This window comes from Callithrix jacchus, chromosome 15, assembly GCF_049354715.1.
Source record: "Callithrix jacchus isolate 240 chromosome 15, calJac240_pri, whole genome shotgun sequence".
Taxonomy (NCBI): domain Eukaryota; kingdom Metazoa; phylum Chordata; class Mammalia; order Primates; family Cebidae; genus Callithrix; species Callithrix jacchus.
The window spans coordinates 25,785,384-25,810,051 of NC_133516.1; the positions used below are offsets into that span (position 1 = coordinate 25,785,384).

Consider the following 24,668-nt stretch of genomic DNA (forward strand, 5'->3'; position numbering starts at 1 on the left):
TTTCATGTTCTAAAAAATAGACTTGGATTTGCTAAACTGTTTACTGGCTGTCTGGTCTCAGGAAAGTTACTTCACCTCCCTAATCCTGACTTTCCTCATTTGCAAAATTTTTCCTTTTAGGATCATTTGTGACGAATAAATGAAATAACATACAGAAAGCATCTGGAATGTTAAGGACTGAATATTTTCCCTTCATCTGTTCCTCCTGCCCATACACACATACACAATTTAAGGGAAAATTTTTGGATTTCTGGATCTGGAAATTTTCTCTGGATCTTTGCTTCCCTTAGGAAACACTGCCATCAGTGATAACCTCAAATCATTCTGAGCAGGTGACTGCTGGGAAGATGTCTGTCTTCATCTAGCTAATGATGCTTCCTGTTAGTTTCAATGTTGGAGGCTTTTTCAGCCTGGCCCCCAGATTCTCTCAGGCACCCTACTGCTGACTCTGCCTCCATTGCCTACAGGCTCTTAGGAATCCTGGGGTGCAAACATTGCTACTGACACAAGTCATAAAGATGTGTGGGGACTGGTCTATGCTGACCCAGCTGTTAATAATGGGGCCAGCCCTGATTTTGGGACTACAGACCTCCTAAGCCCAGGACACTCCCCAAGGAGGAGCATATAGACTCCCAGGTCCTGCTCTGACTGTGCCACTGCTGGCAGTAGATGATCAGGGGAACAAAGGCACCGTGCATCCGAAGCGGAGAGGCAGAATCAGCCATTTACTTCAGTGACTCTAACAGTGATTCGTTCTCAAGGACAAAAATTCTTCATTGTTAATGAACTTAGTGGTCAACGGATTTTCCTTCCAAATCCCCTTGGGGACTGAACCCAAACAAAGCGAAGAAGTGACAGTAAAAAAAGACTTGTCTTTCAGAGGCTTGGCAGGAGAAGGTGGCAGTTTGGGCAACAGTCAGCTATATCGCCGAGTTGCAGTGGGCTCACCGAGCAACCTCACACCTTAGAGGCGCCCCTCACCGCCCAGCCTGGGCGCCTCACCCGGCAGGAGGGCAGGCCGAGCGGGGACCTTTTCTTCCTAGCACCTGGGCCCCTACTCCAGAAGACTGCGGCTGGCCGAGCCCCCGGCAGGGCTTTTATTGTGAAAGGAGCTCCCCCTCCCGTGCTTTCGGGGGAATGGGGAGGCTGGCCCGGGACGCGCGGCAGGACTTTGCAAACTAGGCTAACGTCCCCAGTAGATCTCAGAGGCTCCCGGCCGCGGGTAGGCTCCCGCAGATCCCGGCTGTTCCGGAGTGCGTCCCCACCCGCGGAGCATCCCGGCGCGCAGCGATCTCACGGGAGTTGGCGCGGGGACACTTGGGTGCTGGAAAGGTGTGGACCTTCGGTCCAGGAAACCCGTCCCAGCCGAGTAGCCGCGCGTCCCGGGGAGCCCGGCGAGCCACAGCGCCGGGGGCGGCCAAGGGGAGGCGGGATGAGTCTGCGGGCCGGCTGAGCGCGCCGAGGAGCGGGCCCGGCCACCGCCTGGGACATGGTAGGACTCGCGGGAAGAAACGCGCGAGCGGAGGGTGGGGCGATCGCCGGGACAGGTGGCTGCAGGCAGCGCGCAGCGGCTCTCGCGCCTCGAAAGTTGTTTGGGGAGGCGGCGGCTTTCATTTCTGAGCCAGAACTGGGGGCAATCGGCTTTACAGCCGCTCTTGGCGGGGAGGACCGTAATAAGTTTTTTTTTTTAATTACGAATCCGCACACCTTGACCGAACCGTAACCCACTCGCAGCTCTGCGCAAACTTCATGGGATCCACAGGGCAGGGAGAAGGGAACGTTCCCTGGGGAGCCCACGGCAGCCTCTGATGAGACACTTGTTAATTTAATACTCTCCAAAATATATGTGAATTTTGTACTATCTTCTCTAGCTTTGCTAAGTATTGATATTAAAAATAATGTCCTAACGTTTATTAACATTGAGTTAAGTTGGCTCTAGTGAGGTTCCAATCCGCCTCCCTCTACCTTCCTGACAGGAGGACTATTGGGCAGATGTGGAAGCACTGGTGGGTCTGGGATGTCACAATGAAACCAGACGTGGCCCTTCCATGGATGAACCTCACAGACACTAACAGGCAGAAAAGGAAAACCCGTTGAGAATGTGGTCCAGGAGGCTTAGCTAAAACACATATACAACCCCAGGAAAGGGGCGTCCCTCAGGCCCGGCCGCTGGTTAGTTGCATTGCTTTACCTGCAGCAGGAAACCCCTGAAACCCCAACTGGGCTCCTGCACTTCACTTGGCTCCCCTGTCTGCTTCTGTGCCTACTGCCTCTTCCCTTCCCCTCCAAGCTCACGGAGGGCAGATTGGAGACCACCGGAGATGCTTCGTGGAGATGCTTGGTGGGGACTTTCGCTGGGCCTGGAGTCTAGAAGGCTGTCTAGAGACTGCGCTGTAGGTTGGAGAGGCTCTGAGAACAGCTCCTTTTCGTACAGCGAGGCCTGGCAGGTGTCTGGAGCAGAGGTGGAGGGCTGGTCATCAGGAGCCCTGAGGGAAGGGTACTTTTGAGGCTAGGGGTGTGTGTATCTTTCACCCTCCTAACATCTATCCAGCTTCAGGTTTTTTCTTAAGCTGCTAAGAGAAGGAAATAGTGGAATCTTAAGCTTCAAAAGGGGGTTTGCTTGGGGGTGCAGGATGTGAAACTGAAAAATGTGGAGATATCCTATTACAGATTCCCTGTTTAGGAGTAAGGTGTTGCCAGAAGAACTGAGGCTGCAGCCATCCACTCGGAGGGGCTTAGCAGTGTGCTGGAGTCTCCTGGCTTCAAAGCTCTGTGGTCTGTGGCTGAAGCAGAGTGCCCAGAGGACAGATGGTACCTGCCTTCTGCTCAGGCTGCCTAGGTGAACACTGGTATGTTTGCCCCACTGCCAGCACAAGCTTCCCATTCTGTGAGTCAGTGCAGCTTCCTGGCTTCATGTCTCTGGCTCTGGGTTTTGGTATTGTGTTAGGAAGAGGACTTATGTCAACACTTTACTGTGTCCTAGTTCACTTGCGGAGAGAGGGGCCTGATGGGCATCGTCTGGCAGTGAAATGGCCTCAGAGATCTGAAGGCTCTCCTTTGCTTCTCCCTCTGAATGAAGGGTCCTGAGGTCCAGAGACCACAGGGCAGCCTGGCACTGGCTAGAAGCAGCATGGGAAGAGACAGGGGCCAGGAATCCCTCGGGGACCTTAGTTTCCTCTTCTGTAAAATGAGAGATTGGACTAGACATTATCCAAGGTGCCATTTAGCTCCAAAACTGGATGATGTGTGAGTAATTTTGAGATTGGATCTCAATCCTAGTGTTGAGCTATCCTTAGCATGAACAACTAAAAAGGTATGAGGAAGAGGTGGTTCTTAGCCCTGACTCAGGCCATCCCCCTCCCCAGCCCAAATCCAGATGGCACCCAGATCAAAAGATGTTTTCAGGCTCTGCAAGTGATCCCAGTTTGCTGCCAGGGCTGAGAACCACAGGGCAAGAAGGCTGAGAGAATGGGATGGGGTGGCGGTATGGGAGGGGTGGAAGCTGGGGCTCAAAGCTGCGCTTCCCAAGATATCCCTATCTCCATAGAATAGTCATTCCTTGAGATAGTCCTAAACTAGTTTTTGAGAAATGATACATGCTATATCATTTCCCACGATATGATATTGCATATATCATATGCTGTATCTCTTTGAGGCTCTGTTCATGAGTATCCTCTTTTAATTCATTACACTGAAATGTGAACTTGCCCAGCTTGTTTGAATGTGGTATCCTTATTCAGTAGTACCCCACTACCATCCTGTTATTGATCCAAGGTTCATATGTTAGGAAACTCTGGGCTGGAAGTATAAAACTGAAAGTCTAGAATCATTGTCTTTCTCAAAAAAAAAAAAAAAAAAAAGAAGAAGAACATTGAGTTGCAGCATCTGTAGGGGCATTTTTGATCATCCCAAGGGGTCCGGGGGTCATTGCCATAGCTTGGTGTGTCTTTTTCTAAAGCTAAGATTGGAACACTGTCACTTTCTTTCCTTGCAATGGTGGTGGGAAGCTTGGTGTTTGCCAAGGACTCTGTACTTAAATAAAAAATATTGATAGAATCAGATGTATATGTGTTGGGTTAAAAATTGAAAAAGAAAAATATTGATAGAGAAAGTTGAAACTATTACTGCCAATTAAAAAATGTTTTCCTCCTGATTTTTTGAAAAAAAATATACAACTTCTGCAGGAACCACGATTATCATTTTGGCGTATTTCCTGTTCTCTTTGAGTATTATTTTAAAGAGCTGAGATTTCCACACATGCAGTTTTGCAGTCTGATTTGTTTTACTTCAGTTTATATCAAAGCATGTTGCCATGTCTACATCTCCAGAAAAATCTTTTGTAACCATACATTTAACGCTCAGTACCAAGATTTTGATAATCATCTCCCTGTTTGTGAACATTTAGGTCATTTCAGGTTTGGGGCTGTTTTCAGTGGCATGTGGCCAGCTTCTCATTATCCACAGAAATGAGGACCTAAGTGCCCAGCTGGGTGGAAATCAGAAAAACACATAAGAATGAGTTGCCCCAGCCTCTTTCTCTATCCAAGCTTTTACTGTAACCACACTCCCAGGGCCCATTGTGCTGTGGGAGGAGTTTCCCATTGCGGGTCCTCGCTCTGTGCTGTCGGTAGGTCATCAGGCAGGCAGCAGTGAGGGAAATGGAGTCCCATGGGAGCCCACACAGGGGCCAGTCCTCCTCGGGAGAACCAAGAGCTACAATCCCTGGAGGTTAAGACTCAAAGGAGAAGGAGCTGAGGCTGGAAAAGAGATGTGGCCTCCTTACGGTCACTTAGATCAGGGCTAGGGCCCTGGTCTCCTAGTTCTTCCCCCTCCCATGCAGGTCCTGTCACAGGCACTTCAGCCCCATCATAGACTTGAGGGATATGGTGTAGCTTGGACTGGCAGAGGAAAGGCCCAGGGTTTGCAGTCAGAGTGGGGTTTGTACTGGGCTAGGTCACCGTGTGGCTCTGGGTAAGTTCTGCCTTACTCTGAGCCTCAGCCTCTTATCTGTAAAATGAGTCATCGTGAGGAGCAAATGGAGTCATGGAGGTGAAAACACTTGATGTCTCAAAGGTGCTGTAGGAGTGGGGGGTTTACAAAGGACCCACAAAAATAGGTTTGCTTTTTGTTAGGGTCTAAAACAGATGGTAAGGAAGTCACAGGTTCCTTTCATTCAATGCCAGTCAAGGGGTGCTTCTGGGACTCTTGCCTAAGTAAGGATCTAGTATAGACAAATTTTATCCTCAAGTCGTTTTCTTTCTTCTTTCAGTCTCTCTTTTCATGGGGAAAACCCAGCCTGCAGATGTTCGTCCAGTCTGACCCCCATGTGCCTCCTTGCAGAATGTTGCTGACTAGATAAGAATATAGCTCTCCAAACAGCCGCAGTCCCTTGGAGTCTAATGCTGGGGTCCCCTCAATGAGTTCCTCTGCACTGAATGAGTCCCAAAAGTTCTCAGGCTCAGCTGAAGAAGAGGTTAAACTGGTTTTTGAATCAGAACCGGGAACCTTGAAATGCAGCTCTTGGGGCCCGTGGGGAATCTGATCTCCTCTCTCTCTTGGGGGTACAACCCTTACCTGCAGCTCCTGCTGCATACCTGACCCAGGCTTTGTGCAGGACTGGGCAGGGGGCAGAGTGTTTTAAATAATCCACTGGCCCCAACCATACCAAACAGGGGTTGGTCCAAAAAATAGGGATGTAGGGGGTGGTGGGAACAGGCCTCACAAAGAAATGAGTTCCTTAGATGTTTCAGGGACTACTGAGAGAAAACTGCTTCAGCTTGGCATCAAACATGCTGACAAATCTCTCCGAGTAGGTGCGGGAGGCCCAGTGTCTGCTCCCCACCTAAGGTACTAGGAGAGACACAGAGTGCATCAGTTTTCTTTGAGGCATGGTTGCTGTGAGTCCCCTGGGGCTGTGTTTGCTTGGATCATCTTGTGATGTGACTGCTAAAGTGACTGGGGAGTTTGGGTTGTGATCCCTGCATCTTCTGGATGTGTCTGCACAGGCCTGTGTGTGAAGGACCACCTGGCTTGAGAGTGAGGATGAGAGCCATGACTGTGGAAACGCCAGGCTGCCCTTCTTTACGTAGATTTCACCTCCTCTCTCTCTCTCTCTCTCACACACACACACACCATGTACACACACACACACGTACACACTCATGCATGCACCTATACTTTTGGGAGTGGCCTGGAATCTGGTCCTATTCCCCAGAGTCAAGCCTGTGGCTCCAGAACTGCCAGCTGAATAGAAGATGGAAAGTGCTTTACGATAGCATCTGGTGAATCCTGGGGTCAAGGAGGCTAAGAGTGGAAGGGAAGCAGGATGAGGGCTGACATGAAGGATGAGGAGACAGCAGGGGCGTAATGAAATGCAGATTCAGTCACTCGCCACTTTAGAGTCCAGTTAACCAGAGCGAGGCCTGGTGTGAAGAAAGGGACTTTATTCTGAAGCTTACAGGAAGAGGTACAGGCTCTTACCTTTAAGGGAACCACTTTGCTTTAGTGCAGAAAGCAGGGTCCTTTAAAGGAATTCTTGGCATGAGTAGCATGCAGGGGAGTGAGCAAGCAGATGGGGGGTCTCCGTGACTCCCTTTGGTGCCTTGGCTACTGGGGAGTTGAACTAGGACCATCACCGGCAGAGTTAGGCTATGAGGTGGCCGTTGTCTTGAGATGCTCTCCAGGTGGGAGAGAGTTTTGGAGCGGGCCTACTTTAGGTTGCAAATTGTTATCTCTCGAGGCAAGCTCCTGATGGAAGGTAGTTCAGGCTCCGGAGCTTCTCAGTAAGCACATAGATAAGCTTGCCTTGTCGGGAGTGTTTGGTGAAGGGAAGGTAGAGCTTCTAACTGCATTTCTAAAGAGCTAAGTAGGAAGTGAGGAATGAGGGGAAAGGAAAAAAGAGAGAAGAAAATAATTTTTAAAAAACCTTATTATCTTTCTCTTAGAAAAATGGGGGTACTCAGTTATAGGGGCCTCATTCTGATCTCTAGGCCTTCACAAGTTCTGAAGGAATGGCTGTCTCTGTGGGCAGGGGCTGAGCCTTACTCTCACGTGGCAGTGGAATTCCTGAGTGGAGGGTTCACATTCCATGTGTAAATGTGTGTTGATGCTTCCTCCGTCTCCCGCCGCCTTGCCATTCATTCATTCATCCATTCATTTATAAAATGCCTGCTTTAAGCCAGACATTGTGTAGGGCAGAAAATACAAAAATCAAAAATACATAACCTGCCCGTGGGTAGTACACAGTCTAGTGAGGCTGTCTGTGTGTATGTGAGTATGTGTTGGGGGTGGGGAGTGGCTCAGGAGCAGGTGGTAGGTGGTAGGTTCAGGGCAGAGGGAAGCAAAAAGAAATGCTTCAGCCCTGTGGGCCAAGTGTTCTGCTGCAGATACAGAGGAAGGATAGACCCAGGAGTGAATGGGGCAGAGGGAGGCTCCAGGACAGGGAGTATCTGAGGAGGACCTGGATTCTGTCAAGTAAAGAAAAGAGAAGCCACTATACATCTGTTAGAATAGTTAAAAAGTGAAACAAAACACCGTACAACCTCAAGTACTGGTCAGGATGCCAGCAACGGGAACCTCATACATTAAACAGGAAACATGGTAGAAAACAGTGTGTCAGTTTTTTATAAAGTTAAATGTACACTTACCGTAGAACCCAGCAATCCCATTTCTGTGTATTTATGCAGGAGGAATGAAAACACATGTCTACGCAAAAACCTGGTTGCAAATGTTTATAATAGCTTTATTTAGAATTGCCCCAAACTGGAAGCAACCCAAATGTTGATCAACTGTAGATTGGATAAATGTGGTATGTCCATACCTCGGACTACCCCTCAGCAACAGAAAGGAACCATCGATCCATGCAACAACGTGGAGGGATGCCAAGGCAACATGCTGAGTGGGAGAAACCAATCCTACAGGGTCACATACAGGATTCCTTTTATGTGACATTCTGGCAAGGGCGAAACCATCGGGATGGAAAAGAGATCAGCAGTTGCAGGGATTGGGGTGGAGAGGCTGTGATTACAAAGGAGAATTCTGGAGCGATGGAACTGTTGTGTCCTGATTATGGTGGTGGCCGTGCAAATCTATACATGTGTTAAAAGTCAGAACGATACAGAAAATTTTCAGTTTTAATATAAGTAAGTTAAAAAAAAAGAAAAAAAGAGAGAAAAGCATTCTAACAGAAGGAATAGCACGTGCAAAATCCCTGGAGGCAAAAATGAGCTGTTAAAAGTTGGCTGGGAAGAAGCCAGGCTGGGACCACAGGGGAGCCTCCTGGAGATGGGGATGGGGCCAGAACCTGGCTCTTGGATGTGGGTGCTCTCCCCACCCAGCTAAGGGTTTGTGTTATTGTCCCTAGGGCAGAGGGGGCAACGGAAGGGCTTTTGAGCTTGGAGAGGTGGGATTGTGTTTGCATTTTAGAGAGCAGTTGTGGGGGCTGAGAAGGAGTGTGATCCAGGGGCCAGGATGGAAGTATGGATTCTGTAGCAGGCCAGAGGGAGCAGGTAGGAGAGATGTTTGGGCAGGAGAGCCTCCAGCCCTTGGTAATCTCAGGTGCGGACCTGAGAGCAGGTCAGGAGTTACTTCAGGTTCTTGTTCAGGCATCTGTATTTATGGGTCTCTGTTGACCTTCTTCTTTTCTCTTCATTTTCATTTTCATTTAGTTTTTGGTGTTTCTCTTCTAGTCACACTTAGAAATGATCATTACAGAAGTAACATATTTAACAATGATACTAATCACTTTAATTCTATAAAATTATTTATTATGTTATATTCTTAAGAGCAATGGTGAAATGTTGGATACTTATCTTTTAATCCTCTGAATTGATTTTGTACATATTGCCTTGATAATCACAAGAGTAGGATAGGTAGAGTCTGGGCATGGTGGCTGACACCTGTAATCCCAGCACTTTTGGGAGGCTGAGGCAGACAGATCACCTGAGGTCAGGAGTTCAAGACCAGCCTGGCCAACATGGTGAAATCCTGTCTCTATTAAAAATACAAAAATTAGCCGGGCATGGTGGCGCATGCCTGTAGTTCCAGCTATTCAGGAGGCTGAGGCAGGGGAATAGCTTGAACCCAGGAGGCGGAGGCTGCAGTGAGCTGAGATCATGCCACTGGTGACAGAGGGAGACTCTACCTCAAGAAAAAGGGGGAGAGTAGGTTAGAGAGAATTCCAACGATAATTGCATGTACAGGGTTATTTCTGTCCCCCAAGCTACCTTGCCTGTGGTCCCTGATGCCTTCCTCCAGCCAGTGTAGACACCTGGCTCCCTTCCTCCTGGGCTCTAGCCCAGCTGACTGCCACTGCTAGAGAGTGGGTAGGGGCTGTGGCCGCTGCATCCTCCCTAGCCCAACTTCTCTGCCTGCCATGGGCTTGGATTTCTGCTAAGTGGCCGCAGGAAGGGGCTGTATCACATGCTGTTTACTTGTGGGCAGTTTTTGTTTGGTTTTCGAGGGTGTTTGCTTGCAGTGAGCAAACAGCCTCTTCCAGAACCAGCTGGAGGATTCAAATCCTCCCATCTTGGCTGGGGCAGCAGGTTCACAGTTCTGTAAGAGCCAAGTCGAGTAGGGATTTTTCCAGAAATGCCATTGGCCAAAGAACTGGTCAAGGACAGCAGAGGGGATAAGACTAAAAGAAAGAAAACAAGAGAAAAACGAGAAGAGTCAGAGCCAGAGACACAGGGATGCGAGATGAAGAGAGTAAGGCACAGAGTCAAACGAGACCAGCTCCGTGGAGGACCTTTCAAGTGTGGGCATGGTGCTGGGCCAGGCAGGCGCCCCCTGCAGCTTGTGAGCGTGCCGTGCAGCAGGACTCCTGGGCCGCATGGAACATAGTCTTTGGAGCTGGATTTTGTCAATGCTGTTGCCCTTTGACAGAGCAGTGCTTTTTTCCTGGATGGACTGAGGGCTGACTGTCACTGCCTGTCTGTGCTTCATATGTTCCAGGGCTGTCCCTAGTGTCAGCTCTGTGTTCCTGCCTGGGGGGCGTTATCAGCAGGACAAACCCAGCGGTTCCACTGGCCAGACTGGCTTTGCAGCAGTGCTGTGAGGTGACTTTCAATGCACTGGACACTAGGAAATTCTCAAGACATTCTGGCAAGGATTTAAAAAGTTACTTTAGTGCTTTTAAATGCTTGGTGATATCTTTGAGATGGGAAGGGAAGACCCAAATATAGTCAAACCTGTAACATTATAGGGCCGTAATTTCAAAAACTGTAGGAGCCACAGTACCTTTCATCCTTCTCTCCAAAGGAGATGAATGAACTGCAGCGCAGGGATGATGTGATAACCCTTCCTGGCCAGGTGGAAGGAAAGCAGGAGACGTGGGGATGGGGAGATGGTTTTGGGGAAGAGCAAGGAGCACGTTTCTTACAGAGCCTGGGAAAAGGCGCATTCATGGATGGGACGGGTCCTCACATTTGCTTTCTGTCTCCAGGTCTGTGCAATCTCCTTCTTCTAGGTGTCCCATTCTGTCTGTCTGGACCTCCCTTTTAGAGTTGCCATTGACCTTTGTCTTTGGTGAATGTAGAGTTGAGGTAGGATTCTTAGAAACTTGTTCTTTTGAATATTGTCACTGCTTCTCTTCCTGACCTAATTATAGGGGAACATTTTCCTCGATTTTCCATTTGGGCCTGATAGTGCTTTGCAACTCTCTTGTTTTCTCTCTCTTTTAAATTGTAAGAGCAATACCTGCTTATTATGGAAAATTCTGCTTGCTTTTGGGTCTCTTTGGAGGAATTTCTGTGTGGTGCTCCCAGCATTAGACTCACGGCATGGACAGCTGCACCTGCTAGGAGGCCTGTATGGTCAAGAGTCCCTGTGAAGGGCCAGGTGTGGTGGTTCTTGCTTGTAATCCCAGCACTTTGGAAGGCCGAGGAAGGAGGATCCCTTGAGTTCAGGGGTTCAAGACCAGCTTGGGCAACACAGGAAGACCCTATCTCTACAAAAATTTTTAAATTGGCAGGGCATGCTGGTATGTGCCTGTAGTCCCAGCTACTTGAGAGGCTGAGGTGGGAGGATTCCTTGGGCTCAGGAGGTTGAGGCTGTAGTGATCTGTTATCATCCCACTGCACTCCAGCCTGGGTGACAGAGTGACACTCCATTTCAAAAAAAAAAAAAGGGTCCTTGCACATATATCCTTGGGGGTAACTTCCAACCAGCTTCTCAGAGTGCTGCTCTCCACCTGCTTCTGGGACAGCAGTGGTGCTTGTTTGTGGTAGAGGAAGGGAGGACAAAGGAAACCCACATTTACTAAGTTTATTTATGAGAGGGGCATCTGCCTGCCATGTGCCCAACATCCATTTGAGCATTGGGATGAGAATGAGCATGCCCTATATCCCAGGGCCCTCAGGAATTCTGAGTCTTGGGGAGGATGGGGGCAAGCCTACTTGTCTACTTAATGACAGGTGCATTGCCTGCATCCCAGGTGTGAAGCTCTGAGTCCCAGGTGTGAAGCTCTGAGTCCCAGGTGTGGTGTTCTGAGGGTCCCAGGTGTGGTGTTCTGAGGGTCCCAGGTGTGATGTTCTGAGGGTCCCACGTGTGATGTTGAGCGTCCCAGGTGTGATGTTCTGAGGGTCCCAGGTGTGATGTTCTGAGGGTCCCAGGTGTGGTGTTCTGAGGGTCCCAGGTGTGATGTTCTGAGGGTCCCAGGTGTGATGTTCTGAGGGTCCCAGGTGTGATGTTCTGAGGGTCCCAGGTGTGGTGTCCTGAGGGTCCCAGGTGTGATGTTCTGAGAGTCCCAGGTGTGGTGTCCTGATGGTCCCAGGTGTGATGTTCTGAGTCCCAGTGTGTTACTCTGTGTTTCAGACATATTGTTCTGTGGGACAGGTGTGTTGTTCTGTCAGCTAGGTGTGACTCTTTTTCATTAATGAGGAAACTAAGCCTCAGAGGAACCAAATGCTTTGCCTGAGGTCAGGGGCTGGACCCAAGCCTGAATGAGCCCTAGGCCTATGTCTGGGAGGACTGTGGACAGGTATGAAAATAATGGGTGCAGTTATCTCACTCTTTTACCCCAGCTGGTTGGGCTGAGGTCTGGGGACCCCTGAAGTCCCTTGGACCTGTCTAGTTGGAAGCAGTGAGGGTGGGGGCCAGGGCAGGCCACTGGCTGGGGAAAGTTCCGGTAATGATGTCATCTGAGGTCTTGGGACTCTCCTGCGGTCTTCTCCTAAGTCTCCTAAGTCTCCTTTTGCTTCTTTCTTTTTTTCTTTCATATTTTTAGTAGAGACAAAGTCTCGCCTTGTTGCCTGGGCTGGTCTCAAACTCCTGGCCTCAAGTGATTCTCCCCTTTCAGCCTCCTAAAGTGTTGGGATTACAGGCATGAACCATCACACCTGGCCAATCAGTCTTTTTCTTGCTGGTGTCTCTGCTATTCATACCCTCTACACAGTCACACAGATATACAAAAAACACATATCCACCCACTCCATGCACTCAGATTCATTATTCACACACTCACACATAAACCACATGTTCACATTAACATTCACGGTGTCACAGTGAAACAAGTCTCATTCACACACTGATAATGTCGCATACACACTCACATACCGTTACATACTTGCATAGCCAAAGAGCAGCTGCAGAGGTGCTGCTGGGGTTCATGAGAGCCTGCTCTGAAGCAGAGGTGTTTGATGGAGTAGTGGGGGTGGAGCCAGGCTCAAGCTGTGCCCAGACTGTGGTGGGAGCTGGGGTCATGCTGCCTGGCTGCCTGGGCCCAGTGGAGGTGGAGGCTGCAGGCAGTTTGAGGGCTGGAGGCTATAACAGCCAGTGAATGGGCCATTTGGATGTCTGTGCCTGTGCTGGAAGGAGAGTGAGTGGGACACACAGGCTTCTTTCTCAAGGACAGAGTGGCTCTGTTGTCTGTCCACACAAAGGCTCAGTGTCTGCCTCCTGTGGGACCTGGACCCCAGCTCAGGGACTGGCTGCTGGCAGGTTTGCTTCCTGGATAGCCCGGGTGCTCATTCCCAGCCTCCCTGCATGCCTGGCCACTGTCTGCAGGCCCTGGTCCTAGTCAGCTCTTACAGTTACTCACCACGTTCTGGCCCCCGACCCCCACCTGTGCGCCCAAGATCCTGTTGCAACTACAAAGATGCTATTGTGTTCCTTCCTTTCAGAACATTCTCCCCTGAAACTCCGGTTAAAATCTCCTTGTCTCCCTTTAGGCTGACTGCTCAGGGACGCCTTGTATAGTCACTTCGCTGGGAGTCTGAAGAGGCTTCTAGCTCCTGGTTCACACTCACTTCTCTCCCTGGTGGTGGCTGAGTTTAGACTGTAATTGTTGTAATATCTTACTTATTACGATTTTAAAGCATGAAGGGTTCGGAGGGTGAGCTGTAATCAGAACTGAATTCAAACCCCGGTCACCACCTTGGGCATGTCAGTGAAACCTTTCACCTCTTAGCTTCAGTCTCCCTTGGCAGTACCAGGGCCTCCTTGTGGGAGTGTATGCTGAATGCTCTAATGAGCATAAGCCACCTTGTGCTTATGCTCCATGCTCAGTTAATGGGAGCTGTGATTATGTTGTCCTGGAGACACAGCAAGGCCTGGGCTTCCAGAACTGTCAGGAAGATCCTTCAGCGCAACAAGAGGACCGGGAGTGGGGAATGCCTTTGACTCCGGCTCCCCTCAGAAGGAGTTTGGGATATATGCCAAAGAGGGACTGCCTTTGCATTATCCCTGGGGATCCATCTCTATGACAGTGAACTGGAATCAGAGGAAGGGGAAAGGGACGCCTAGTTCAAGAGTTCTTGATCAGGGGTCCAAGCATGTGATAAAAGAAAAGCTTCAGCTGAATTAAATATAAAAGAGTTTAATTGAGCAATGAATGATTTGCAATTTGGGCAGCCCCTGGAATCCCAGCAGATTCACAGAGACTCCAGGGTTGCCTTGTGGTCAGAACACATTTTTAGGCAAAAAAGGTAAAGTGATGTACAGGAATCAGAAGTAAGGTACAGAAACAGTGAGATTGGTTAAAGCCCGGCGTTTGGCTTATTTGAGCAGTTTGAACATTCGGCAGTCTGAGTGGTCGAAGTGTGGCCACTGGGATTGGCCAAAGCTCAGCCATTGTTACTGGTGCATACTATTAAGTTAGGGTTTTAATTTTGTCTATTAAGCTAGGTTGCAGTTCATCCACAGGACTCAAATATAGAAGTACGGAGTCCTTCTCAGGTCATGTTTAACTTGCTTTACTACATGAAATTCAGGAGAGCACTAGGTTAAAGAAAGTTACATCTTGATTTTCACTAATCTCTAACTGGAATTCAGTGTTTCATTGATAATGAATGTAGGCACTAGCCACAGTAGTGTTGGCAGGACCTGTGACTTTGTCACCAAGAGAAGTCACAGATATTTTACATAATGACAGTAGAAGCAGATACTTTGAAATATAGTTTTTATTCATCACTGCTTTGAAAGTGCATTTGTTATTAGAATATACCAATAGATATTGCTTTTTAATGTGTTAATAAAGAAGCATATGTAGCATTATATCACACATTTGTTTTTTAGACGATCTGGATTAATTATTTCAGTGTAGTTGATTATCTTGGTAACCCTGTATTTTTCATTCTGTACAATTAAAAAAAGCATCCTGAGAAGGATCTTCAGTTTCACCAGGTGGCCAGAAGGGTCTTTGGTATTAAAAAGATTCATAACCCCTGCCTCTGCGTGGGTATTCATCAATGTGATCTGTTTCTGGGGGAGTGCCAGAAGCCCACTTTGCCTAAAAGCATCTTCCCCCAGCCTCTCCTCCACAGCCATTAAAAAATAATCTTTAACAAAATTGAAACCTGGTGTGTGCCAGGCACGGTGCTGGGTGTTGGAAGACAATTTCCCCTCAATAATAATAACATATTGTATATGCAACCTATTATGTCACTGTAGCATAACAACACAATTACAACAATGCCCAAAGCATTGGACTTTGGAGCTTTCTCATTCATTATCTCCTGGAATCCTCATCCTTTAAATGTTAAGACTGTTGTAAGAGACCCATTTTAGAGATTAAAAAAAATAAAGGCTCAGTGAATCTGAGTCAAGCCCAAGTCATGCAGTTCATAAAGATGATAGACTTCCAGGTGGGCCCTCCAGACACAAACGTGATGCTTTTCCCACTCCATCAACCTGAACATTCTCACACTTGGACTTAGCCCTTGCATTTTGATATCTAGTCTTCGGAAATTTTTTGTTAAAAATAAATATCCTTGGAAATTAGTTTGTTGCATCAAGCATTGTCCCAAGGGTCTGGGTCCCAGAGCATCTTGTATAGATAGAGGAGAAGAAAGGGCAAGACTAAAGAAGGGGCCCTGGGAGGCTACTAGGTCTGGGTTTGGGGAGGCCTGGGCAGAGAACAACCCTTGGGGAGGTATGGGGGCAGGAGACGGACATAGGGGAATGGGGAAGGCCAATTCTGGGGAGGAAGCACTGATAGGGAGGTCACCTCTGAAGCCCAATTTGACTCTCTTTGTGTATTTTTGCTTGGGAAGCCTCCAAGACACATGTGTGGAGGCTCAGCCTCTGTCCTCTAAGCAGCATCTCCATGAGGGCGCTGAGGGAACCTCCCTTTCTGGAAGCCTTTGATGAAGTTTTCTGCTTGGGGCTGGGCCGAGAGCGCATGTGGTAGACAAGCAGATCATTTTCATGACATGGACATAGAGACCTGCTCCTCTTCTCTGAATCCAAGAGGGTGCATCGGACACTGCCGGGCACTTCTCTTGCTTTGACTCAGAAGTCAGAGACTTCCTGATTAGGCTTCTCCCTAATTCCTGGAGGGCAGCAGCCCCAGTGCATATCATTTCTCCCCACAGCGTCCAGCACAGTGTAGATGCGGAGGATATGCGCAACAGATGTTTCCACTGGTTGGCAGCCTCCTATATCTTATATTTAAATATCTCCAGGGTTGTCCAGCAGAACTTCTGAGATAAGGGAAATGCTCTATCCTGCAGTTTCCAACATAGTAGCCTGTACTCACAGGTGGCAATTGAGAACCTGAAATGTGGCCAGTGCAACCAGGAATGGAAATTTTAAAATTTTAATTAATTCAAATTTAAATAGTCGCATGTGGCTAGTGGCTCTCATATGGGACATTGTAGCCCTGGACCAAAAGATGTAATCTGAAGTGCAGCTGGAGGCCAGGCTGCTAGCACAAGTGAATGAAGTGGGCTGGGTGTAAGGAAAACAAATCTGCCTATGTTTGCTTTTCTCAGGTTTAATGGAGCTGTGGTCAGAGAAGTGTTCATCTCTAAGAAAAACAGTAAGGCAAATGGGATGCCAAAGGCAACTGTCCTTCCTCCTTGGTGTTGGGAGACAATAAGGAGTGGTGGGACCTGTGGTGAACTGCGGGGAGCATATCATTGAGAGAGAGTACCACTCTATGCCAGCCATATGGGGACCTGGGCCCAAAATGTAACTAGAACTTCCCCTTTTTCGGGGAAAGCCGGAAATCTGAATTTTTATGTGAAATATCCTGAATCTTAAATATTGGTTCAAATTTATTTAAAACACTATAAGCCAAATAAAACACATCTTCAGACCAGATTCGCCCTGTGGGTCCCGGTTTACAAACTCTCCTCTAGGTCTAATCCTGTGTAAGTCCAGTGAAGAGCAAGGTGGATTTTGTCCTGAAGAGTTCCCAATTGGCTTGGCCTATGCTGTTGTCACAAATTTGGTCCAAAGAGGGGAGAGGTGCATCAGGAAGGCATAGACCTGCTCCCCTCCCCCTCTTCCCTGAGGTTGCGTCTTGGCCTTTTAGCAGCCAGGGAGCGGAAATCTCTGGAAGGTTGGAAAGGTGTAGCCCAGAAAGAAACTCGCTTTATTTTTCAGCAGCAATTCCTACCCCATCTTGACTCCAGCCCCATTCCCAGTTCTGAGAGCAAAATGTGTGGCTGTTAATACAAAGTCAGCCAGAGAAAAATTCCAACAAATGACAGGGTCTCCCAAATTCCATCTGGCCTGTGGTGTTCCCACACTGGGGCTCTTGTGAGCTGGAACAAAATGCTAATTCAGCTATGGATGTGGAGAGGGCTCCTGGGGCCAGGAAGGCTGCAAAGCTCCAATGTATAATCAACGTGGAGATTGGAGCAGGGCAGCCAGCAAACGGGGAGACATAAGGGACACTCCGTTGACATTCCCACCTATGGGGCTCTTGCTGTCAGTATAGTGCCAGGATCCCTGCCATGGAGTTCATCCCATGGGCGTTGCTAGAAAATTACCATCACGCTAATAGCAACAATCCTAATGAAGGTAACGTTGAACTTAACTGTGCATCCGGCTCTGTTTTGAACGCTTTATCTACAACACCTTATGTAACTTTCATAGTGTTAATAGAGCGATTTTATTTTTATGATTGACAAGTCACATTCTTTAACATCAGAACGTCACCACCATAAGACGGCTTTTATCTGTTTTGTTCATGATGTATCTCTTCTGCCTGGAACAGTGCATGGCTCAGGAAATACCTGCTTAATGAACTGATGAATGGACCACCTATGAAGGAGGAGGTACTAGGTACTATCATGACCCCCATTGTACAGACGAGTAGATCAAGACCCAAGGTCACACAGCAAGGATACAGTGGGGCTAGGATCAATAGCCCATGTGTTATTTGCAGCTATGCTAGGCTGGTGATGGCAGGAAGGCCACAGAGATCTGCCCATCTCCCCTCTAGGCCTAGAGATGAAACTTGTCAAATAGTTTGGGGACAGGAGAAAGGTTATGGCCCTGTGGCCAGGGACTGAGGGATGCTGCCTGTAACCATTTGGGTGGAGGACACTCAGTTCCTGGCTCAGTCTGTGCCCCGGGGCATGGGCCATCCAACTGAGCCTCAGGACTTGTGATCTCCTTGGAGAATGTGCACGAACTCTGAGAGGCGGTTTGTCTTTCTGATGACAAGTAGGTCACTCTGTCCCTGGAGCAGAGAGCTGGCAGCTGCGTGTGCTAAGGGCCCTGTGCAGAACGGCACATCCCATGCTCCCTTCACAGGCTGAGCAGTTTTGGAGCTGAGGCTGGAACCTGGGCTGGAATCCCGTCCAGGCTCAGAGGCCCTGTGATGAGCAGCCCCACTGACCAGTGTTTCTCACCTGAGACAGGAGAGGAATGATTTTTTTCTTCCTGCCCACCCTCTAGCCTCTGCTGCCTGCATCTGGGGTGACATCTGCAACTCCCTTTCAGAGAGTCAGAGGAACATAGTTTTGTGTGTGAGGTGTCTGGGGATTGGTGAGGGCTCTGGGGTCAAGTTGCAGGGTCTGAGGGTGAGAAGGACCTCAGTAAGTCTCGCTGATCCCGCCTCTGGCCTCTGCTCCCTGCTCTTCGGAGCTCCCTTTTGGCCTGACTTTCCATGTTTCAAGTGTGAGGTATTACATGTTCAAGCTACTTATTTTCACATGCATGAAAAAGATGAGAGAGAGAGAGAGAGGTAAGTGTGGAGAGAGTGAGAGAGATCTGGGATCCATAGGGATGAGGACAATCATCTTCAGACTGGAAAACAGTACATGCACATTCTTTTTCAAAGGTGTACCTACCAAGGGCCTCTCATCCATGGGCTGTTCTGGCCCTCACTGGGTACAGATTCTTCCTTCCTCAGCTGTACCTGGAATAACAGTTGCACGATGAAGGAATTCTCCTCCTCTTCTTCCACCTCATAGATTATGTTTATTGAGCATGTATTGTGGGTCTAAAATAATTGTAAGCATTTGACAGTTATCTCATTTAATTAGCATAGCTGCCCTATAAAGTTGTGTTTTAGTTTGGCTTCCTCCAGAAGGAGACCTTGAGACCAGGATTCCAGTGCAAACAGTTTACCTGGAAGACGTCCCCAGAAGACAGCAGTAGGGAGGGAGGAAGTGTGGCAGGGAAGGCATCCAGTGCAGGGTGCATGAGTGGGCAGGTTCCTGCTGGGGACCTCTGGGGCTCCATCCTGCTGAGGACTTCTGGGAGACCATGAGGATCATGCAGCTCCTAGGAGTTGTTCTACACCACAGGAAAAGAGGACGGGGTCTTTATTTGCCAATTCCTGTCTGCCATAGGTTGAGGGCTGCTCCTGGGGGTATTAACTTCCCAGCAGGCACATGGCTAGTGAAGTCCTTTAAATGATCTGGGACATTGCCTTGCTGTCCACCGTATGGAGGACACTGGTTGTGATGAGCACCAACACTGCAGAAGACACAGCTGGGAGAATTCCACCCAAGAGCTGGTTGGATGAAGGGTCAGATTTTGTGGAATATTCTAGGGGCCTCATGTTCGAGAACCAGGAGAGGCTGAAGAAGAGGTGCTGGGGGCAGGGCAAGCAATGGAGATGCACTTGGGACTGGGCCTCCTGGCAGAGTTCATGGCTGATGTGTGTGTCTAGGGCAGACCTGGATCTCAGCTCCTTAGTCCAGTTTACCCTTTGCTGTAGCTTTTTCTTAGTGGGGTAATGTTAATAATGGGAGTGACCACGTTTTGAACAGTTACTATGGCCCTGTGACTTTTATAGAATTTTATACACATTAACTCATAAAACACTCACATCAACCCTAGGAGGCAGGTGCTAAGCTTTCCACCACTTTAGAAATGAGTGAAGAGCTAGGACACTCAGGACAGGTGTCTTAGCAAGAGTGTGCAGTGGGCAGGGGAGGGGGGTCTCTGCCTCTGCCTCCTGCTATGACAGACGGCCCTGTGTAGGTGGCTTTCCTCTTGGTGGCTCTTCCTCCCACCTGCTCACGCCCACTCCTGTGACCTTAGGTGCTAACCTGGGGTTTTCTGGTGCCAATTCACCTGCTGTCACCTCTTTGGTTATAACTGGCGCTGACCTGGCCTCCATGGCTACTGGTGATGGCTAGATTTGGGTGGAGGGACTCTCTGATCAGTGTCAGCTTTCCTAAAATGCACGGGGTAAGAAAAGCCTCTTTGTTTCTTACTGCCACAACTATTTCATTTTATCTACTGGTTTTTGAACTACTTTTTTTTTTTTACCAATATGCATAAGGAATACATTTTACATTGTGACCTAATATGTGTGTGTACCTGTGTGCGTGTGTGCACTTGTACATATCAGTGTGTATAACTGAAATTAAAGTCTCATAAAATAATATATCCTTATGGCGTAGTTTTTGCCTCTCTTCTTTTTCTCTTTTCTTCCTTTTCTTTCCCTTGTACTAATGGGTTCCAGTCACAGTGTGACAATCTGATTAAACGCCTCTCTCATTTTAATAGAGCTGTCCCCCTTATTGAACTTGGTTCAGGTTGCTGGCAAATAAGCCAATTGAGCAGGCAGTGCATGCATTGTTGCATTTTCAAATCACCACTCCTCCCTGCCAATATATTCTCCACATTCTGGATGGAGGTGGTGCACACTGGTGCTTCTCGACAGGCAGGCATGTAGCAAATCCCATGTAGCAAATCCCAGGGTGAAGGTGCTCAGCACCCTCCGTCCTGGGTCCAGCTGTCAGCCCCAAGCCTGGCGTCCTGCTGTTCCTCCCAGGGCAGGGCTGCGGGGAGGAGCTTGTCTACTGAGGCTTCAGTGGCTGGCTCTCTTGCAGCCCATCCTGATGGACTCGGACCCCTGAGGTGGGCCTGCTGGGCCTGGCCCTCTGGGCCCCCTTGCTGCCCAGGGACTTCTACAGTAAGAAGGCATCTTAAAGGGGCCATGCTGCGAATCTCTGCAGCAGCCAGTGTAGTTGTATTAGTTTCCTATTGTTGCTGTAACAAATTAACATGCATTGAATGGCTCAGAACAACACAATATGTTCTCTATGGCTCTGGACTGAAGTCCCAAACCAGTTTTGCTGGACTAAACTCGGGTTGCTGGAAGGGCTGATTTTCTCTGGAGGTTCTCGGGGAGAATCCTTTTTCTTGCCTTTTCTGGCTTCTGGCAGCTGCCTATGCTACTGGCTTGTGCCAGGAATTTCTCCGTCTTCAGAAACCGTCATTCTAGTCTGCTTTCATCATCACTCTGCTGTCTCCTCTTCTGTATTCATTTCTCCCTCCACCTGCCTCTAATACGGACACTTGTGATCACATTTAGAGCTCACCCAGCTAATCTAGTACAGTCTCTTCATCTCAAGAACCTTAATTTCACCATATCTGCAAAAGACCCAGCTCCCAGTGATTAGGGCCTGGGCATCTTTGGAGTCAGTATTCAGTTTACTACAGTGGTTGTCCAGGCTCTGCTTTGAGGACTGCATGTTCTTACCCATCATCAGTTGGCCCAGTCCTGTGACAGCGGTCAGGCTGGGGCTGTGTGCACCTGGGGCCGAGTGAGGCCAGTGTGGCCTTTCCAATGCTTTCTGACCCTTGTCTACCAAGACAAGAAAAATCAGTAGTTACTAGATATTTAACAAGTAACTGTTGTGTTCTACCACTCTCAGAGGTAGGTTTTTGCCCTTCAGTAAGTTCCTCTTTGAGTTTGTGGACAGAGAGCTGCAGAGTCTCAAAAGCAGAAGGAACTTAGAGGTTGCATAAACAAGGGACTCAAACTGGAGGCCTCTGGGCCAAATTAGCAAGATTCTCCAGGCTTGGCCCTTGATGCTAAAGAGAGAGATGAAGGAATCTGGGAAATCTTCTCTCAAGACAGCAGCCATGCCTACAAGACCATGCATTTCCACGTAATTCTACACATCACTACTTTGTAAAGACTGTCCTTCTTACTTAGGTTGTTGTAGGGTGCTGCTCACAAGGGATTAACTGTACAGTCATGCACCACGTGGATGAGGTGATGGACAATTTCACTGTAGTTGTATTTTGGGGCAAGGTGGGCCACGGAAGGCAGTGAAGACTAATTTATTCTGCTTGCTAGTTTTGTCTTTGAAAATCTGGCCCTGGACTCATGGTCTCAACTAAATCTTACATGTTCTTGAAGACAGGGAATATTTTGTTCTTCTGAGACCTAGGTAGCATCATGAACTGGTGGAGAAGTCTGGGTGCCTGTCACAGGAAGGAAGAGGAGGGCAAGTCCCCATTTTCCTGCCTAGGAAGAGAGCTCTCTCCTTGGCCCCTCTTCCCTGCCTCCACCCCTGCCCCACCCTGTCCACCAGATACATCATTTCGGAGGCCTTAGTGTTGGGAACACCCAGTGCCAGATCTTCACCTTGGCAGAACCCTGAGCAGGCCCCTGATATTGTGGGCCTAGTCCAGAAAGCTGGCGCCGGGTCATGTGTTGTAAGAAATTCCACGTCATGACAAGGGAAGGAGCAAAACCCTTCCAGCTGCTGCTTTTCTTGGTGGAATTGGATGATATGCAGTCCGGGAAAGCGATCATTCCTTCTAACACAGCTAAATCCAAACAGCACGTGGCCACATCCAGCCTGCAACGGACTTGGCCTGGCCAGAGCAGGGCAGGAGGCCAGAACAAAGAAAAGGAGCCAGATGTTACGAAATACTGGTCTGTGCTCAGCAGGCTCCTGCAGCCTCTAGCAAGTATGTGGACAAGAATGCAGAGCTTGCCTGTTTCTTTGTGAACATGAAGCAGCAGACAGGCAGCTGAGGGGAAATATTGATTAATTTGATCCCTTTCAAAAGAAGAGAACTGAAATCCAAGGTGAGGGGCTATAGCTACTTACTTCCAGGAACACTTTATTTTTCCAGGAGCCTCAGTGAGGCATGAGAGGAGGCGAGGAAGGTAACGGCGAAGGTGGGGACAGGTGGTCCTCTGCAGGTGTAATTAGACTGCTGGCATCGGGGCCTCTGGAGGCAGTCAAGTTTGCTTTGGAGGAAGAATTTCTGAGGGGTAGGGAGGCTTCCTGTGAGTTGGGTTATTGCCTTGCCTCTTCCCTGTATCCTGCAAGCTCCAGGGGTCTGACCGGCTGCCTCTTTCTCTTCAATCATTCTCTTACCCACCCGCATTTGTGGCTCCTTAAGGCTTCCAAGGCACTGTGCCCTTTCTACTGTCACATATTCCCCCCCTTCCCTCTGGGATGCTTTTTATTACTAAAAGCTACACAGCATAGAAAGTTTGCTGATTGAAAATCAGCTTACTATTCTGGTGTTAATCTTCGCTGGTCTCCTTTTAAATGTGAGTGGAGCCAGGTAGGTCCACATTCAAACATTCTTCTTCCCAGAATCCTCCTTGTTAGATGGCCTAGTTTGTTTCTCAAGACTGACAATCCCAGAGGCTGAGTACATGACATAATTTTCCAACTCTGAGGTTTTATTTTGTCAGGACAAAAGACTCAACATGTGTCCTAAGGCTGGAGGAAAAACTGATGGCATATCAATTTTTTTCTTAAGGGATTTTCAAGGGCAATTCTGATCTGGACTTAATTTTTGCCTGATTTGCTATATTCAGAATCTGACTCTCTCATAAGTTGGGACTTTACTGTACCACCTTTTTTATCTTGCTTTCGTGTTTTTATTGCTCCGAGTGATCTGCTGCTGTTTATCCTTTAGTATAGCATTTCTCAAACATTCTGTGGGCTCCTGGGGCTCCAAGGACCTCTGCCTTGGTTTAGAGCTGTGCTGTTCAATATTACAGCTTCCAGCCACATACTGAAATGTAGCCAGTCTGAATTGAGATGTGCTGTTTGTGTGAAATATATATTGGATATCAAAGAGAGTACAAAAAACATAAAATATCTCATTAATAGTTTTTATATCAATAGCATGTTGAACTGATATTTTTTATATATCAGGTTAAATAGGATATTATTAAAATCAGTTTTAATTATTTCTTTTCCTTTTCTGAAAAGTGTGGCCACTAGAAACTTTGATATTTCCTACGTGGTTCACATTATGTTTCTATTGGATGGCTCTGAGTTAGGGAAACATTGCTTTACGGCCATTTCATTCTTCAGTTCTTTCATGCTTGAAAGTCAAGCTCAACAATTCCCACATTCTTTGTTTCCAGACTTCACTTCTGAATGTTTGAAGATGACAGGTGTTCATTACGGCTTAATTTTCTTATTCAACTGTACCTGGACTCCATTTGATTAATTTATTTCTGCAATGAATCTCTAGGCCGTTGATCTCAATCTTGGTGATCCCCCAGACTTACACAGGAAAATAGCTACTTTACTTGGTCCCATAATTCCTTCAGATTATGTCTAGTAGACTGGGGATAAATATGCATTTTTAAAAAAGAATAGATGGGCTGGGCACAGTGGCTCATGCCTGTAATTCCAGCATTTTGGGAGGCTGAGGTGGGCAGATCACCTGAGGTCAGGAATTAGAGACCAGCCTGACCAACATGGCGAAACCCTGTCCCTACTAAAAATACAAAAATTAGCCAGGTGTGGCAGCAGGTGCCCACAATTCCAGCTACTCAGGAGGCTGAGATGGGAAAATCGCTTAAACCAGGGAGATGGAAGTTGCAGTAGCCCAGCTCGCACCACTGCACTCCAGCCTGGGTGACAGAGTGAGAATCCATCTCAAAAAAAGAAAGAATAGGTGAGAGACAGAATCAAACTCAAACTCAAGTCACTCCCTGCCACAGTCATCTTCTGCATGAAGGCAGTCTGCTACTAGATCAAAGGTCTCAAAGTGGGGCTCAGCCACTTCAGTGGGTACACTAGACAATCCACCAGGTGCAGTAGGAAAATATTAGAGCTGCTGTTTGTGTTTATTTTACCGAATCCTTTTGCGATTTTAAATTTCTTGTCCATGTTTTATAATGAACATATTCATGTAGTATTTCTTGCTTCTAATGTGTAAATAGTGGAAAAATTGGTTTGTAAATATTGGAAGAATGTGCTCAG

The 24,668-nt window shown here is 48.0% G+C and overlaps 1 protein-coding gene across 20 annotated transcripts in view; it reads left to right on the forward strand.

Annotated features, from left to right (window-relative positions):
- Window positions 1-1,173: 1,173 nt before the first annotated feature.
- GASK1A (golgi associated kinase 1A) overlaps window positions 1,174-24,668 on the forward strand; it is an 86,366-nt gene continuing 62,871 nt past the window's right edge. For 18 of the 20 annotated variants that reach the window (XR_013527238.1, XR_013527237.1, XR_013527239.1 and 15 more), the window contains exon 1: window positions 1,174-1,492. Coding sequence is in view for 1 of the 20 variants with exons in the window: in XM_008981475.5 (XP_008979723.4) it covers window positions 1,490-1,492 (3 nt within the window). In the remaining 19 variants the exon portion in view is untranslated. Of the gene's footprint in view, window positions 1,493-22,383; window positions 22,517-24,668 lie in introns of those variants that run through there. The other 2 variants (XR_013527241.1, XM_078350595.1) reach the window with 1 other exon arrangement.